The sequence below is a fragment of the Ipomoea nil genome, unplaced genomic scaffold (genome assembly GCF_001879475.1).
Source record: "Ipomoea nil cultivar Tokyo-kokei standard unplaced genomic scaffold, Asagao_1.1 scaffold3147, whole genome shotgun sequence".
In the NCBI taxonomy this organism is placed as follows: domain Eukaryota; kingdom Viridiplantae; phylum Streptophyta; class Magnoliopsida; order Solanales; family Convolvulaceae; genus Ipomoea; species Ipomoea nil.
In genome coordinates this window covers 975087-992463 of record NW_017619575.1, presented here as the reverse complement: position 1 = coordinate 992463, position 17377 = coordinate 975087, and the positions used below count along the sequence as shown (strand labels likewise).

Here is a 17377-nt window from a genome sequence, read left to right as displayed (position 1 = left end):
GAAAGGTATCAAAGGGGGCAAATTATTCTGTGGACCATGGTCCACACAATGTTATGTGGACCATAATAAAAAGTACATTTTTAATATATTAAATGTACATTATTTTTGTATTGAGTGTACATTATACAAAATAATGTACACTCAGTACAAAAATAATGTACATCCCCTGAATACAATGTACATTATTTTTGTGCTGAATGTACATTATTTTTGTACTGAATGTACATTATTTTATAATATACAAAATATGGTCCACACAACTTGTATGGACCATGGTCCACACAATAATGATTAATCAAAGGGGCCCAAGCGGATTGTAGTAATAATTGTATTGGGGCTTATAGTAGGCCTCATTGTCCCGGGCTTGGACTTTGATATGGCCCAAAGGCCCGTAACAAAGTGAAAGCTTTACAAAACCGCCGAATTTGCTGGACAAATCTGTTAACCGATTCTTGCCGACCGGCAGATTCCCCCAAAACGTCCAGATTTTTGGTACGTTGTTTAGAGCAATTCTATTTGTACATGTTTTTGGGTTTTGAAGACATAAAAATTGATGAGCTTTTGTTTTAAATAAATGGAAGACATGATTTTGGAAAGTTTTTTCCCCTCCAAAAAACTGAGGAAAAAAAAAAAAAACAAAACAAAAACAGAGAGAGGTCGATTAACGGCAATTTATATTTTATATCGTGTACCACGGCGCACATAGCAATGTGCGCCCAGGCACACAAAACGCGCGCGTTTTAATTGCTGACATCACTCCGTCTGTCCAAACTACCAAAATCTCATTATGTATATTCAGTTAAAAGTTTATGTGTACTGTGTTATGCGTTTCTGTGTATTCAGTAGTTTCTGTGTATTATGTATCATTTTAGATTATGTGTATTCAGTTATGAATTTATGTATATTCGAAACAATTTTTTTTTTAGATAATGCACCAAAACAACGTCGTTTTGAGAGCCGCAAGACGCACATTACTATGTGTGCCCTGGTGCACGGTATAACGATTGTCGATTCACCGCTCAGCCAACGAACTCTTCTAATTGGGCGGTCCAAAGTGGCCACTCTGAATCCATGTTTTCATTTTTTTTATTTTTTTGAAAAAATAAAAAACTACCAGCATTTTTTGAAAAAATTAAGTTTTTTTTTTTTTGAAAGCTGACTCTATTACATTGTAGTACCTGTTCGTATACTTTCTCAATCTACTAAAATACAAAAAATCAATAACACCTCCACTAAGGCTCAAACTCATAATTTTTCAAATGGAAGTTCAACCCAGATACCATTAGACCACATAGTCCTAGTAAAATTAAAAAATTAAGTTAATTTTTATAACATACTCCATAATTTTTAAATAATTTATGCCGTCAGTTTATTAATTTAATTTTTTAATTTAAAAAAAAATGCACATTAGACAGAACATGATACGATGAAGGTTGTTCAGGTTGTGAAAATTTATATTAATAGGCTTGTTCAGGTTGCTCTTACTCCCTCAACAAATACGATGAAGCCCTTCCTAAAATGATGGACAAATAGACAGAATATGATTTTTATACTTGAATGTCACAAATTTAATTCTTTTTAATATTTTTTTAGTCTAAATCCGCGATAAATTTATCTTGTGTAATTTTAAACTATTACATAGAATTGAAATTTACCTAATACACATTATCACATATAAGATTAAACAATTTAAATATTACATAGTCGGTTCAAATTCAAATCTACACACCAAAAGTGTCCCAAGGTCAAAGTACAGTGTGACTTAGCAGGAGACATTTTGAAAAAACAAAAAAAAAAAGACTTAATTTTAGTACTGTTGGACAGTTAGTTGACTGTCACATATATTCCAAGCAGACCCAACACCAAACTTTAGCTCAGTCACATTTATAAGTCGTAAGTGGTACGTAATTGTTAAAATTTTTCTTTGTAAGTTTTTTATGAAAAATAATTTTTAAATGTGGTGATAATGATGCTTACTTGACTATTTGAGCCAAAAAAATGTATGCAATAATTTTTCAACATTCTTAGTATATAATAAAGTTGAGGCATATGCAGTTGAAGAGAATCATTCAGTTCACTGCGTTACTTTTAAGCCATAAATTAAAGAAAAGATTCATGTGCCTATACTAGAGTACAGTTAACTCTTTTTAAAAAATAAAAAATAAAATTTTATAACCAAGTTTTATGACTTTAAATTTGTTCAATTATATACAAAAAGATTTGTATGAAAAAAAAAATATTGAATTGTACTTTTTTTAACGCTAGTGAGAACTTTCTTGCATACAAATATTTGTGTAAAACATGCATCTTATATTATCTAACCTTTATTTATCCACAATAAAATTGGGAAAAAAATGATAATAATGAATAATTATTTTTGGACCCTAAACTTTGACTCATCAACGCTAGCAGATGGGGTAAGTCGCAACTCGTGAGATGTGATTTAAGTGACTTACAAACTCTTAAATACTTGTTTATTTGTCTTTGATATGATTCAAATCATGCACGCACTTTACGACTGATAACAAATCAAAACTTATGAACTTATTTTAAGTAGCTCGAGAGTTTTTGTTTTTGTATTTTTTTTTTTAATTTTTGATGTAATGTAAAGACAAAGATATTAAGTTAGTTTGAAGTTCATAGGGATTACTTACAACCTAATGTTTAAATCAAATATTTACTCTAAGGAGAGTGTTGTAAAAGGTTATCCATCCAAATGTATGAAAATAAAATTTGTTTGAGATAGATGCACAAAAAAAAAAAAAAAAAACATAAATAAAAAATATTAAAGAATACAATCATCTTTGAGGTTTTATACACAAATGTATATAAAATAAAGATTTCAAACCTTTTACTTGGGCACTACCATGTCAAACAAAAAAAATAGTAATGATGAATTTTTGAATAGTTTACTATTTTTTAAAAATGTTTTCAGCAATTTAATGACTAAAATATTTTCACTTACAAAATAAACATCATAATAAGATATATGAAACAACTTTCATGTGACCTTTTCTCATTCCCACATATCACCTTTTGATTAGAGAGATATTGTCATATTGATATACATGACACACTTTGGTACATATCAATCAAGGTTGGGCTTTCACATATGACATATGCTTTTCAATATATTCAAAAATACATTAATGTGGACTTTAGAAGAAATTGACCCCCACTCATATCAACAAATATAATTTAAAAATCTTACACCCAAAAGGTCTCTAAGTGAGTAAAACATCACTTTCATACCAGAAAGGTCACGTGTCCGATGTTTGTTAATATTCTCTCGATTGAAATTATCGCATATGGCCCTGTTTGGTAAAATAGTTAGCCTATAAGTCAATTTTGACTTATTTGACCACTATTAGTTATTTGACTTGGTTTAAAAATCAATATAAGTGTTTGATTAATTAACTTTTTATACCCCAAAATGCTAAAATTCAAAAAATTATTCAAAACAACTTTTTTCAATTAGCTTTTTGAGAAAAAAAAATTATACCAAACAGCTATCCGCTAACATCTAATTTACCAAACATCTTTTTACAATCATCTAATGTTATCAACTAGTTATACCATCTAATTAACTCAATCAGTTAACAATTAACAGTCATTTACCAAACAGGGCCTATAATCTTTTTAGTGCAATTCATATTTCCTATGTAGTTTACAAAATATTACACACGAGCCGAATTTACCCAATACCCCATCAATTAGTTGCCTCACCCAAAAATAAAAAATTGATTTTAAAAAATACATTTCTGCCCGCCCAAGTACACAAGTTTGCATATATCAGTTTCCTTCGCCAAGAAGCACTGAAAAGTCATCAGTCATTTTCAGATCTTTAGATTATGGTGGCAGCAAAATGCCAAGTAGTAGTAGTTGCATCAACTTCAGACTTAATTGTGATTTGCATGCCAACAAATTATGTTGATTAACATTAATGGAGTATACTTAATTTGACACTTTCATCTACCCACCTATTAGTTTAAATGCAGTTAGATAATTTAGTAAGAATTTAATTGTTACATGTCACGTCTGTATCGAATTATTAAAGTAAATTAAATCATCCACAACTAACGATTTCTATATTTGTAATTTTGTGTGTATATAACAGAGCAGGTATTGAAAATGTGTAATCAAAAACTTTTTAACATTTCATATCATTTACAAGAGTGGAGTCTCTGATATGATCTTGACCCTCTTACCAATGTGGCGTTGTTACATCTCACAATAGAAGAATACTTGCAAATCACATAAGAGATATAAATTTGTAACCACTACATAAAATATTATTTGGTATTACGTTAGAATTTATATAAACTATTGAGGGCCGGTTTGATATATGTGTTTCTATTCAAAAAGCTTTTTTTTTTTTTTTTTTTTTTTTTTAAATTCCATTTTAAAAATATGTGTCTTTAATGTCCCCCTTCAACAGTTCAACATGAACGGGGTTTGTAGATGTAGGATATTTATCAAACTGTTGTTGGATAAATCTTTGAAGATAGGCTCAAGATTTTTTAAACTACTAGAAAAGTTACCATTAACAATAATTGAACTAAAATAAAATTTGTAACATTTAGATATAAGAGTAGATTTGTACTACCAAATTTTTAGACATCACACAAAGAAAAATGAAGCAATAATTGAAGAAATAGACATGAAGCAATGCCCAAATTTACTTTAATGAGTGAAATGCATGGAGCATAGTATACTAAATAATAATGTAAAGATTCTGTTGAAACATAAGGGAATAAGAAAAGGGTTTTTGGGTGTCGGGTCCGCAGGTGGGCCATTGTTTTTATGTCTTTTCGCTTTAATCGAACCCTACTTTTGCCGACCTCGTTAATCGTATCCCATTTCCGCCGAATCATACCCATTTTTACCCTTTTAAATTAACTAAATTACTTTTAGAAGATTAAAAAAAAGGACACATTTCCTCGTTAAATTATAAGAAAATAATCAGCTTAGTTAGTGTAAATGACTGTATACTTTCGTCTCTTAAGAGAAATTGAGAATTCGAATTTTTTTTGTATGAAAAAATCAATTTGACTAGTACTTTATCTCTTAATTGGACCGACTCAGTATAAATAAAAATTAATCTAAATATTATACAGGCTTAAAGATACGTCATACAATTAAGACCGGTTCAGACACCTGGTCTTATTTAATGGAGCAGGCTTTGCGCTTTTAGTCACCCCAGTAGTGAATGTGAAATGGAAATTTTATCGATTTTAACGTTTGATTCAGATAATCATCCCAGTTGGCATCTTTCTATCTGAGACATATTCCAGCAGCCTACCACGTTTCAGAATCAACGAATTCAACTCAGTAGTTGGCATATTTACCTATCTCTATCTCTGCCTGAACTACTTTAACTGCCCAAATTCTAACTTTTTAAGCTAACACTGTTCACAGGAATAAACTCCAAAAATGGCAGACCCATCCATCCACAAATATATCCAATCCTTTTCTGCTCATTCACAGCTTTCACCCACAGACAAGACATGGGTTAATCCCACAAAAGGCAATTCCTTTTTTACTGCACACAACTGTTCATTTCAAGAATGAACAGCACCCACATCCCAATTCAATTCATTTCTAAAACTATAAAGTTTTAAGTTTAACTCCAAAATTATTTATTTACCTTCTAGTAAGAATACAAACGAGTTTCACCTAAATAGCAACTGCAATTTTTCTTGTATTCTTGTGACAATTGGTAAAACCGCCCGCCTAGACGCCCCATGCCTGACCTGATAATTTGTGGAGGGATAAATCATGATAACTCAATTCATCTGTGATATCTTATGACAAGTTTCAATTATATGACCAATTGAGTTGTACATGTTGTCACATTTTACACCATTATTGAATAACAATTTGGACAGCATCAACTTCTAGGTAGAGTCTAAGAGACAAAACTAAACCATTGCTCCATGATTATGTTCTGATAAGTTTGTCTTTTTTTTTTTTGAGTTTTAATGGAGCAGAGAAAGAGAAAATCACAGAGGATTTCATGATCATATGTTGAAAAGAAATGCAGAAAACATAGCAAGAAACATCATCAGATCAGTCATTGGTTGACAATGTTAACAGGGGATTTACCAAAGATACTTGAAGAATTCCAGGAAATTAATTTCTTTTGCTTCTGCAATCAAACAGGGGTTGAAGGTATGAACAACAATCTCAGGTGTTCATTCAAAACCAGCCATATTTTACACTGGGAAGGGAGAGGGTACTTTACAGATTTTGCAGCAGAGAAATACAAAAGATAAAGAGAGGAGAAGATAGAAGAAGTAGTGAAGGTGTTAACCAACCTTAGCTTTTTCATTCCCTTCTTAACAACCTTTTTTTTTTTCCCAACAAAATTTTCAGCTCCAAACACTCCAAATCTTCTCTCCAAGAAAACTCACAAGCCTCCTCACTGACCCTTTTTCACCTCCCTCCTCCTCTCCCTCGCCGGAGTGACTGGGTAGCGCCGCCGCCGCCGCGCCGTCTGCCTCACCGGAATCATCCTTATTCAAACTCATCATCATCACCTCAGACTTTCTCATCACTTCACCTGAACTACTACTACTACTACTACTACTAACAGACCCTTTATTACTCTTCCTTCTTTCTCTCCTGCTCTTCTCTTTCTTGCTCTGCAACCCATCTTCATAGGCTTCTATAATCTCATCTATGAGTTGACGGTTGGGGGAGGAGTCCCACCTCGCCCAGTAACTCCGGTAGCAGTTAAAGCAGAAACAGTTGAAGGACGGCGGATGGTGAGCGCCGCCGCCGCCCTTACCGGAGGATGAGTTTTTGTGGTGGTGGTGGGTAGCGGTGGAGAAGTTTCCAGAAGGGCAAGATAGGAGATAAGCCAAGACTTGTCTATCTTCCTGGGAGAGGGCTAGTGTGAGGGTGAAGATTGCGGCTGGCAAGAAAGCTAGCTGGTCTGAAACCAGCGGTGGAGATGGGAAAACTGTGCCTTTTCTGTAAAGCTTCTTCATGGCTGATGAAATGAAGGTTCTTTGAGGGTTTGGCTATGGAGGTTTGAGGAGTTGATAAGGGAAGAAAGAAAGGGTGTAGGGGAGGAGGAAATGAGGAATGGACAATGGAGTTGGTGACATATTTTTTGGGAGTAGTAAATGGCTAAATGTCTGTGGCATTGTTTGGGGGTTGGGGAAGTTTCGGCTGTGACGCGGTGCATGTTGAACAGTTTGGGTCATCAATCATCATCAGAATAAAAGCAAAGAAGTAAGGTTTGGACCTTTGATTGGTCTCATTAAATTGAAGTGGTCCAGAGTACAGAAGTACAGTAATATGACATTGGCCATACTGTACTGTATGTCTGTATCTATTGCTCAAATCCTCTATTGCCTTATCCAGAACTATGGTCAGTTGGTCACTCTCCACCCCTACACGGGACATATGACAACCCAGCTAAGATGATCAACTGTTAATTTTTTTGGTCAGATTATGTACAACACACCTTTAAGCTCGTACTATATTTAGACTAATCCTCATTCGTATCAGACCGACTTAATTAAGAGTTTGAACTCTCGACCTCTCTTAAAGGATGAGTGAGAGTGCATAGTCACTCACAACAATCAAGCTCGGTTTTACTTTCAAGTTTGTTGAATATTAGGAAACTTTTAGTAGGGTGGGCTTAGTTTCCTAATCCTATTAGGTTAATTTAGTATGTAGTTTAGTATATATAGAGGTACGTAGACACATAGAGAGATATAATCTATTGTAATCTTTCACCATATTCTCTTTATTCTCTTGTTCTTTGGTACTCACATATTTTGCTTCCGCCTAACTGGCGGGGGGTGGTTATTCTCCACCCGCCAGACCTATCAATCCCTCAATTTCAACAAAGTTTAAATTGGTGATTGGTGAAGCATGATATTTGCCCATTTAGAGATTACGAGTCTAATTTTTGTTAATATCTTTTTAGTATCTATCAAATTTGTGAACTTTTAAACATAAACAAGATTGATCTAATAGACACTTTTGAAACGTCTTTTGATAAATTTATAAACCTTAAAACATATCTTATAATTTACCTCATTTACCAAAACTTAAAACTAAGGCAATAGAGCTTCTAGGATTGGTGTGCAATTTTTTTTATTTTATTTTATTTATTTATTTTCAGTTTGGATGTCTGAAGCCTTAATGGGTCCTACCGTGGTTTGCTGGGCCATTCGGTGAGCTTTTTGAACTATAGATAGGTCACATACAGCTACTGGACCCAAATGGTTAAAACTTAATAAATCCACAACCAAAGTGTAGAGTTTTGATGATATATGTGGTAATGATTCAAAATCACAAGGAATATAATCATAGGATATAATTACTAATTATGCATGCTAAAGTTGATTGTAAAAGGATATGACCTGACAGTGGACTAAAATTTATGTAAATCAGATGAGGCTTTGTCATGGACTTGTTAAGACATTCTTCACTTGGACACAGTAAACACCACTTTTGCTTCTTTTTTTTTTTTGAATGGTTGGCAAGTTGCTTTCTTCACTGAGGATGAAGAACAGGGGGGTCCAATATCTGTGATAACAATAATACAATCAGGCAAAATCATAGCAACAATGCCATATGATTCTGTAATGTGTTTTCGGTTTGGATAAAGATCCAAGTCAATATCATGATACAGATTCCAAGCATTGCGATTCCTCATGGCATATTGAAACATCTGGGAAGTGGGAACTGCAGCATGGTAAGCCTGAAAAGGTTCACAAACAAGATTCAGAAATATGGACAGAATGCTAGTGAATAGCAACAACCATTATACAGCACAAACTACAGTCATATGATAAAACAATGCGCTGTTCATTTTGGTATGAAACTTTGCAGGCTTGCAGCAATTAAGCAACATTTACTCTAAACTCAAATTCCCTTTTCATCATTCATTTCACTTTTTGGTTTCTTGCTTGTACTGATATTATTTGGAATTTAGTGCAGAGCAACAGACAGTGACGACGAGTAGAAATGTCAGAAGCAAAAGGCTGAGGGAACAGGGGTGGGGTGGGTACTTGAGGATAACTTCAATTTTTGCTAGGTTAAATCATCAGAGATCAAATCAAAATTTTCCCCCCTTTATTTATTACTTCACCAAAACCATCCTAAACTTGACAATGCTCCATCCAAAAGATACATATGTCAGAAAATTTCACATGACAAGCAGCCAAGCAGAAGTCATGCAACACATCATAATGCCAGTAGGAATTAGTTGATTCTTTAAAAGTGAACAGTTTCACAAACAACTTCAAGAATAAATTAAAGTCTATTCTGATATGTTCACGAGTTATACTCCTTGTTATGGGCCTATGAGAGACAGAGTTTGAACAATTGGTTCTTCTGTTGTTCCCAATCATGAAGAAGGGAAAACAGAATGAGAGAAGAGAGAGTTGGAGGAAGAAACTTCCTTTTGATTTTATTCAATTTCCAACTTACTAAGACAATCTAATATTCTCCCTATATATAGGAGTTAAAAGGTTAAGACATAAGGAAACAATATTCTAAAATATGGTTACTTAAAGTAAAAAGGCAACTACTAATAAACTAGGAAATAAGATAACTAAATTGATTTTAGGCAGATTGGCAGCCCAAGCTTGAATTTAGGCGATTCCATCGCGTGCGTTCAAGTTGAATTCAGGGAAGTCCTCCGTGGATGCAAGCCCACCAGGCGGTTCTTCACCATCTTCTAATGTCCACAACATAAAAAGATGGCGACATTTATGACTCGGAAAAAAAAAAAAATTCATCACAATTGTAGCATAAGTTTTTGGCTATGCATTCGGCCTTCTGTTCGGGTATGGGGAATTTGAATTTGGGTTGTTGCTGGTTGGTTGATGGAGGTATGGGTAATGGAACATGGGCGGATGATTGGGCAATGTTGTTACTGGTTTGTAGAGGTGAAGGCTTGGTTGAAAATAAGTCCCAACAATTGGCACTTGCGGAAAAATCCCTGGCTGTGTTGATGGCTTCATTTAGTGTTTTTGGTTTGGTGTGCTCCACATCTATACGGATTATTTCATCTAATCCGCCGGTAAAAAGATCCACTCGCTGGTTGGGTTGTACTGTCCCTGCTCTCGCTGCTCTCACTAACAGCGTGCGAAATTCTTTGACATACTCGTCTATATTCCGTCCTGCTTGAAACAGTTGTTTAAGTTCACCTAAGGCATTAATGCTACGTGGTGGCCCAAAGCTGAGACAACAATCTGTTTTGAAGGCAGCCCATGAGGGAAACTTCATCAACTCTGTTTCAGAATGGTACCATAATTGGGCTTCTCCAATCATATGGTGTGCGGCAAAATTTATCCGATCCGAATCCGGAATGTTGGCATTCCGGAAATAGGATTCACAACGTAGCAGCCATAAACTGGGGTCTTCATCTCCAGAGAACAATGGAAAGTCCATTTTAGCATATCGAATGAGGGAATGGTGATCGTCCGGTGTTTCCTGGATGGCGGAATCCCCTTCAAGTTGGTGCACCGTTTCTGATTCAGCTTCGGAGACTGGTGTTTTGCCTTGAGCAATCAAAAGTTGTTTCATCATTCTCTCCAAATTAACCAGGGAAGCTGCCTGTTGGTGTTGTGTTGCAGAGAGGTTCTCAATTTTGTCGATACGAGCCTCCATGGAACGAACAGATTTCTGCAGCGCTTTAAAAGCAGGATCATCTGTGATGGTACTGCCCATAACGCCGGCAACGGTAACCAAATTGATATGTTCACGAGTTATACTCCTCGTTATGGGCCTATGAGAGACAGAGTTTGAACAATTGGTTCTGTTCTTCCCAATCGTGAAGAAGGGAAAACAGAATGAGAGAAGAGAGAGTTGGGGAGAAGTTGGAGGAAGAAACTTCCTTTTGATTTTATTCAATTTCCAACTTACTAAGACAATCTAATATTCTCCCTATATATAGGAGTTAAAAGGTTAAGACATAAGGAAACAATATTCTAAAATATGGTTACTTAAAGTAAAAAAGGCAACTACTAATAAACTAGGAAATAAGATAACTAAATTGATTTTAGGCAGATTGGCAGCCCAGGATCTGTATTGTATCATATTCATCCTGAATCTATTACCAGCAGAACATGCAAGGTATAGAAAGAGCTATATTATGCAAGCTTCGCTTTGGTCCTAACACAGCACAGTCTACATGCATAAGCAATAATTTTTTTTATTTTTTACCAAAACTAATCAAAGTAAGTTAATTTCATCAGAGCAAAACTTGCATAGACTACCTGAGGGGGGAATATGTACAGTAATTTACCTACTAGAATTAGAAGATATAGCTTCAAGTTGAACCGTGATATTCATCAATTGTCTGCTTCATATCATCCAGTTGTGAAATGACATATTCCAGTTTTTCACAGCAGATCTCACTGGCTATTCTTGGGACATAGTCACACTTCTCAAATGGACGATATTCACATGCACTTTTGATTTCTTCGCGCAATGTCACCTGGATATCCTGCATCAAATTTTTTTTAAAGCCACTACGTCAACTATTTGTTCAATTTACTAGGTGGAACCATGGAATCCAACCTTAAATTATAGACTCAAAGTTCTATCTTAAATGCTCAATATCAAGTAAATCATAACATGAAAGATCACATATACCGAAAGACAGATTATTAGAAGTCTATCATACAAACAATACTGTCATTCACAGTCAACACCAATAAGCACATAATGATCAGTTAGCTCAATTGCAATCAATTATCAGTTATAGAATTCACTATGGTCTAAAGTCTAAACAAATGCCTATTGTCACAAGACACAAGTGGGGAAAATATAAATTCATAGCCAAACTTGCAACACACAATAGCAATTTCTATGCAGCATAAAGAAAAAATCCAAGCAAGAATAGTGATATTCAACGCAACTTCTCTGATAATTCTTCAAATCCATGTTCATAAAGGGTAAATTAATAAATTTAAAACCTTAATTAGTTGCATGAACTCGCTGCATTGATTGTTAATCAGCTCCTTCCTAGGGCCACTTGGGTTTGCCAATTCATCCATTACTCCTCCAGCCAGCTCCAAAACCCTAACTATCCTCTGCAATTAATTATAACCATCCACACATTCAGAGTGAAAATTAACCCAATATATACTCCTATAGCTCTGTCAGTTCAATCGTATGCTTTACCTTTTCAACATTCTGAAGCCTCTGTAACGAAGTATTCTGGCTTTGTGAGTCCATCATGCTCTGTAACGAAGACCAAAAGGAAAGTTACAGACCGTAAGCTGTTTTCGGAGCAAAATTTCACAAATTAAAGCATAAAAGCTTTCAGATTCCCAAATTAGAACCACGTTATAACAAGAGAAATGAAGTATTCCAAACTTTGCAACAATTCAATAATGAAATTTCTCAAAGCAGCAAGCGCAATAACAGTGAAATTAACCTCCCCGCCCCCAAAAAACAGCAACGAGAATGAAAAAAAAAAAAAAATAAAAATAAATAAATAAATAAACAGAAATACTATACTCTCACCGCTTAAAAAGCCACTGATAGCTCAGGAGAAGAGAGCTAATGCACTCGCCTTTGCTCCTTTTAGCCTTTAGGGCTGATGGATGTAAGTAGCGAAAAATTAAGAGAAACCCAGAAAATGACTGCAATATGCCGGTATTTGGGAAGGTGACCGGAGACTGGAAATCCCGGTTGCGATCGTTAATCGGTTTAAAACGAAAAATTCAACTTCAACACTGTTTTTTCCCTCCTTGAGAAAGTGAGAAAGACTTTGAATTTGTGTTTAAGGTATCCCTATATAAATTGATTGAATTGTCTTTATCAATTAAAATTACAAAGCAAATTTTACTAAGGAGGTTACCTAAGTTGATTTACATTTTCGTAATATTTTATTGACTATATCAATACTAATGTAAGTTTTTTTTTTTTTTATTTATTAAAATGCTCGCAATTGTTACCTAAAGGTGTTGATGAGAATTATTTTCCGAATTTCGTGCCTAATACGTTGGTCGGTAAGTGCATTATGGGACGGGTCGAACCCGCCCCAATCATAACCGACCTAAATGCTCTCTTTTCCCAACCATCTTTGTGTTCTCGACCTTGATCGAAGGCTAATCCCGAAAAAGGGTCCTCTAGCCCGGTTAGGTCGGACCGCCCTCTCTAGGACCTCGAAGTATGACCTTGCGTAGTCAAGAATCTTAGAACACGTGGCCCTAACCCCTTGGACAACCGTTCTCACCCGTGCATGACCTCCACACGACGGGCATGCCGGCAGACTGGGACATGTCCCCTTCTCCTAGCTATAAATACCGCATTAATTGATGTCAGAAGGTATTTTTGGCTGTTTTTTACGCTATAACTATTATCTTGGGAACATTTGACCCACTATTACATTGACCGAGGTATATTACTTAAACCAACAAGCAGACATGACATAAGATCCGAACCCGAACCCGATGTAAGAATGTAGATCGTAGACGATACACCCCGTATTAACTACATCAGGTGCGATATAAGTAATACCGACCTAACGAATAACAACAAGAAGGTAACCAGTTTAAATATCCCATAATTAACTTACTCAAACTAAAAAAATTGGTCAACAGACAACTTTATAGAATGTTAAACTTGAAAGTTTATAATTCATCATAAAAAATATTTGTAATATTCAAACATAGGGTCAAATTGAGGATAAATATGAAAAACCAAATGTATATCCTCAAGACCTCAACACATATAAACCAAGTCCAATATGTAAACAATATTCCAATACATAAAGGTCGCCCACAACAATCTGGAAAATTTTTGGAAAAGAAAAACAAGTGTGATTCTACTTCTCAGTACAGTATTGATACAAACTACAATCACCAGAAGATAAAAATCATATCAATGCCAGTTCATAAGCTGTTTCAGTATGCAGAGCTTAAACAATTTGAAGCAAAGTACAAATACCAAAGCGGATAACATTTCTCAAAGGACAGTGTTTTCATGTTACTGAGAAGATATCAGCAAAAAGACTCAATCCAGTACAACTCTGTCTAACTGACATTCTTTAGTCAGGTATCAGGTATGCTTTCGTTCTTTCGTGTCAGCAATTTTTCTCGTGGTGATCGTGAACGTTCATCCCAAACTCAAATCCAACGTGCTTTCATTTAAATCCTGTCGTTCTGGAATGTCATTCTCAGAAGCCTGATACATAGGAGACATTAAAATTAGTAATATAAAGGTTAGATGGTAGTTTCTTTAAACTAACAAGCAGAGGCTTAAATCTAGAGCCCAAGAAGAGCTAGTTCCAAAATCATAGAACTGTTTGTCAGGATATGGGGCGTTTTCAAATTAGGACATGTAAGAAATTTGAAGCACACCGAGGGCATATTGTGCATAAAAATCAACCACTCCTTTGAATGTGTAAAATTATTCCTCTATTTTACATATTGCGGCTCTTTAGATCAAGAGCACAATTTCTCTCCATTGCCATATAGTGATATAGTAATAGACTAATAGTAGAACGAAAAAATTCAAAAGCACAAGAACAACAGTTGTGTGGATACAAAACAATCATTAAAGCTAAACTAATATAAAACGTGAAAAGTAGATTTTATAAGCATGTGATTTTAGATAAGAGATCTCAAGTTCAATTCCTGTTCTCCTCTATGTACCAAACAAAATGAAGTTTTTACTGTTTTTTACCCGTATTCCAATATTTTCATATTGGGAAAGGATGTCTGATGTACCTGATTATCCTCCATTGGCACATCATTGATATCTGGTTTTTCATGAAAACCATCAGTCTTAGAAGCAGGCTTTCCTCCATTTGTTTCACTTTCAATTTGATTGGCTTCATCCTCAAGTTCTGAAGATTTTTGCTCTTCAAGCACAGCAATCTACTCAACCATTCAAGATGAAATTAAGAGCAAAAGAAAACACATCTTAGATGAAAAAAAAATTGGCAATAAAATGTAGTGATCTCTACACTTAAGCAGTGATTCAGAAAATAAAAATACAAAGCATTTTAACAGTTACTGCTATTTATTCCTATACAGAAAAGAACACTAAGCAAAATAAAAATAAGACTTAATAATCTCTCATTACAGAGAGCAGTAGAAAGTTTTACTTCCAATGGCATACTCTGGAAGGTTTTTAAATTTCAACTATTATAAGAAGATCTCCTTCACACTGGCAACTGGCAAGTGTATATCCATGATAATAGAAGTTTGGACAGAGTAAAGTAATCAATTATGATTTAGGAGACATTTTCAGTCACCTGAAAGGGGCTCAAGTGTCAGATCAGCACAATGCCTGTAATACTCCATTGTAAAGAAGTAGTTAACAAACAAATAAAGGCTCCAAAAGTCCAAATCCCATCATTATCTGTCATCCATAAAGAGTTTCCAAAAATTTGTGCAAACACCAGCAGTAACTTCTAACACACACATACAAATACTCAACAACTACTACTAGCCATCTAAATTGTCCCTCACATACTAAAACTATTTCTAATTTGTTTCATGTATGTTTGAAAGATCAAGAGTGAAAGGAGAAAAGGAAATGGAGGGAATTGACCTCAAATCTTTGAATTGTTAAAGAGGTAAAGGAAAGAATTGCAGCAAATTCGAGGAAATAAGATTCAATTTTACTGGATGGACGACCAATTCACCAAATAAAAACCTATATGTAAATGTGTTCCTCTTTGCACAAATATATCTGACTTTAGTTCAGTAATTAAGTTCATATAATAATATCCAATCAGATCAAACCTATATTCAAGTTTGGCATATTCTAACATGTATGACTGGCAGCTAAAAGTTTCTAACACAGCAGGAGATGACTATTTTTCTCAGGCCATCTAGTCAAAGGGGAAGATCCCTACCAATAGAAGTGCAATAAAGCATTGACTCAACGTCTAAACCCCTTAGTCTTGAAAAATGTAATGGAGAAAGTGTCAACTGAACTAGCTCTGCTAATAAAGATACTTGGTGAACTATGAACTGAATGAACAGGAACCATCTGAGTAAGCAATGCATAACACCCTCTTATTTAAGGATTAAGGGAAGGATTAGATGGGCTATCTGGATAAGAGCAGTCAGGCATCCCCTTTTCAACAAGTATAATACTCTATGAAGTTATATATAGCTCTAATACAACTGCCAGTTCTGCCAACAGATCAACTATTAAGTATGGTGGAATAAGCCTAAGTCTGAGATCTAATTAAAACCTACCTATTAAGTAATCCTCTTTCCTAAAATGTTTTTAAGAGGAAGTTTCACAAACTCTGGATTGATAATTGAGAGTATTAAATACATCTATTTGAGGAAAGAACCTATCAATCTATCATGCCAATGCTTTTGCTACAAGTCAGAAACAGATCTAATAATCAAAAGAGAGAGAGAGAGAGAGAGAGAGAGAGAGAGAAACTACTATATCATCTGTTCAAGTTACTCAATTTCTTCAGGTCAAGTAACCTTCCTTCCAAAAAAATCATTACTTTTACAACCATATGCCTATTATTCCATCTCAAGATCCCAATTTTAGATCCACAAACGAAAGATCCTAACAGAACTGGCGCCACAAAATTAAACAACGTTCAGTCCACCCGTCAAGTCAACTCCATCATGTGAAAAGACGTAGACATATAAACACAAAATATTCTGAATATCTCAGCATTGCATAAATATACACACACAAGCGTAAACACACGTAACGAGATGGAGCAATACATACTACATAAATAGTAAAATTCAGATTGCTACACTGACACCCAAAAAAAAAAAAAAATTGACTACTGGCTTGGCAGAAAATTACCGGAATATACTTAAATTTTCGCTTCAATGGCACCTCTGCAGCAACGGCGTCGTCTTTGGCGGAGCTCTTGGAGTCTTCATTCTTATCGGCGGCGGCGGCGGCGCCGTTGCTATTGTTAGCGTTATTGCCGTTCTGGCTGGGAGTAATCGGAGTCCACTTGAGAAGCAAGAGATAAGATCCGTTACTTCCGTTAGCTCCAACATTCGTAGCTGCCTGATGGCTCTGGTGATTGCTATTGCCTGAGCTAGGCGGCGATACGTGGACCCATTTCCTCTTCCACTTACGAACCGGACCGGTGAAAACCGTCGCCGGTCCGTATCGAGACGACGATCGGCCAAATCTGGCCCCTACTCCCTCCATATACGCCGGCGGGATTGGTGGTTAGTCGGCGGGGTATTGTTATATCTTCTCCGATCCGCAAGGAATATTACCGTTTTTCGCGTGCGCGTTTCCTTGTATTTATAGTTTCTCGTTCATATACCGTAATGATACGAAGTTCGAGCTAATGTAGATGAACTTCGATTTTTGATTTATGGTTAAATTTCACTTCGGCCCCTGTAATTAGTCATAAATTGCAGTTCTACCACTTTGGCCCAAT

The 17377-nt window shown here is 35.3% G+C and overlaps 4 protein-coding genes across 4 annotated transcripts; all 4 read right to left on the bottom strand.

Annotated features, from left to right (window-relative positions):
• Positions 1–6371: 6371 nt before the first annotated feature.
• LOC109167056 lies at positions 6372–6992 on the bottom strand. Its single transcript, XM_019315960.1, has one exon. It carries the CDS (start codon positions 6990–6992, stop codon positions 6372–6374), a length of 621 nt encoding a protein of 206 aa, XP_019171505.1.
• A 1311-nt stretch (positions 6993–8303) lies between these two features.
• Positions 8304–12754, bottom strand: LOC109167250 (mediator of RNA polymerase II transcription subunit 11-like). The gene is made up of 5 exons (XM_019316255.1): positions 12502–12754; positions 12157–12216; positions 11949–12065; positions 11276–11476; positions 8304–8722 (listed from the first exon to the last, which is right to left on the bottom strand). The coding sequence occupies exons 2-4, from the start codon at positions 12211–12213 to the stop codon at positions 11300–11302; spliced, it is 351 nt and encodes a 116-aa protein (XP_019171800.1). The 5' UTR covers positions 12214–12216; positions 12502–12754; the 3' UTR covers positions 8304–8722; positions 11276–11299.
• Positions 9613–10602, bottom strand: LOC109167247. The gene is made up of 2 exons (XM_019316251.1): positions 10518–10602; positions 9613–10436 (listed from the first exon to the last, which is right to left on the bottom strand). The coding sequence occupies exons 1-2, from the start codon at positions 10555–10557 to the stop codon at positions 9736–9738; spliced, it is 741 nt and encodes a 246-aa protein (XP_019171796.1). The 5' UTR covers positions 10558–10602; the 3' UTR covers positions 9613–9735.
• A 948-nt stretch (positions 12755–13702) lies between the features above and the next one.
• Positions 13703–17270, bottom strand: LOC109167249. Its single transcript, XM_019316254.1, has 3 exons — positions 16780–17270; positions 14712–14861; positions 13703–14166 (listed from the first exon to the last, which is right to left on the bottom strand). The coding sequence occupies exons 1-3, from the start codon at positions 17137–17139 to the stop codon at positions 14098–14100; spliced, it is 579 nt and encodes a 192-aa protein (XP_019171799.1). The 5' UTR covers positions 17140–17270; the 3' UTR covers positions 13703–14097.
• Positions 17271–17377: the final 107 nt, after the last annotated feature.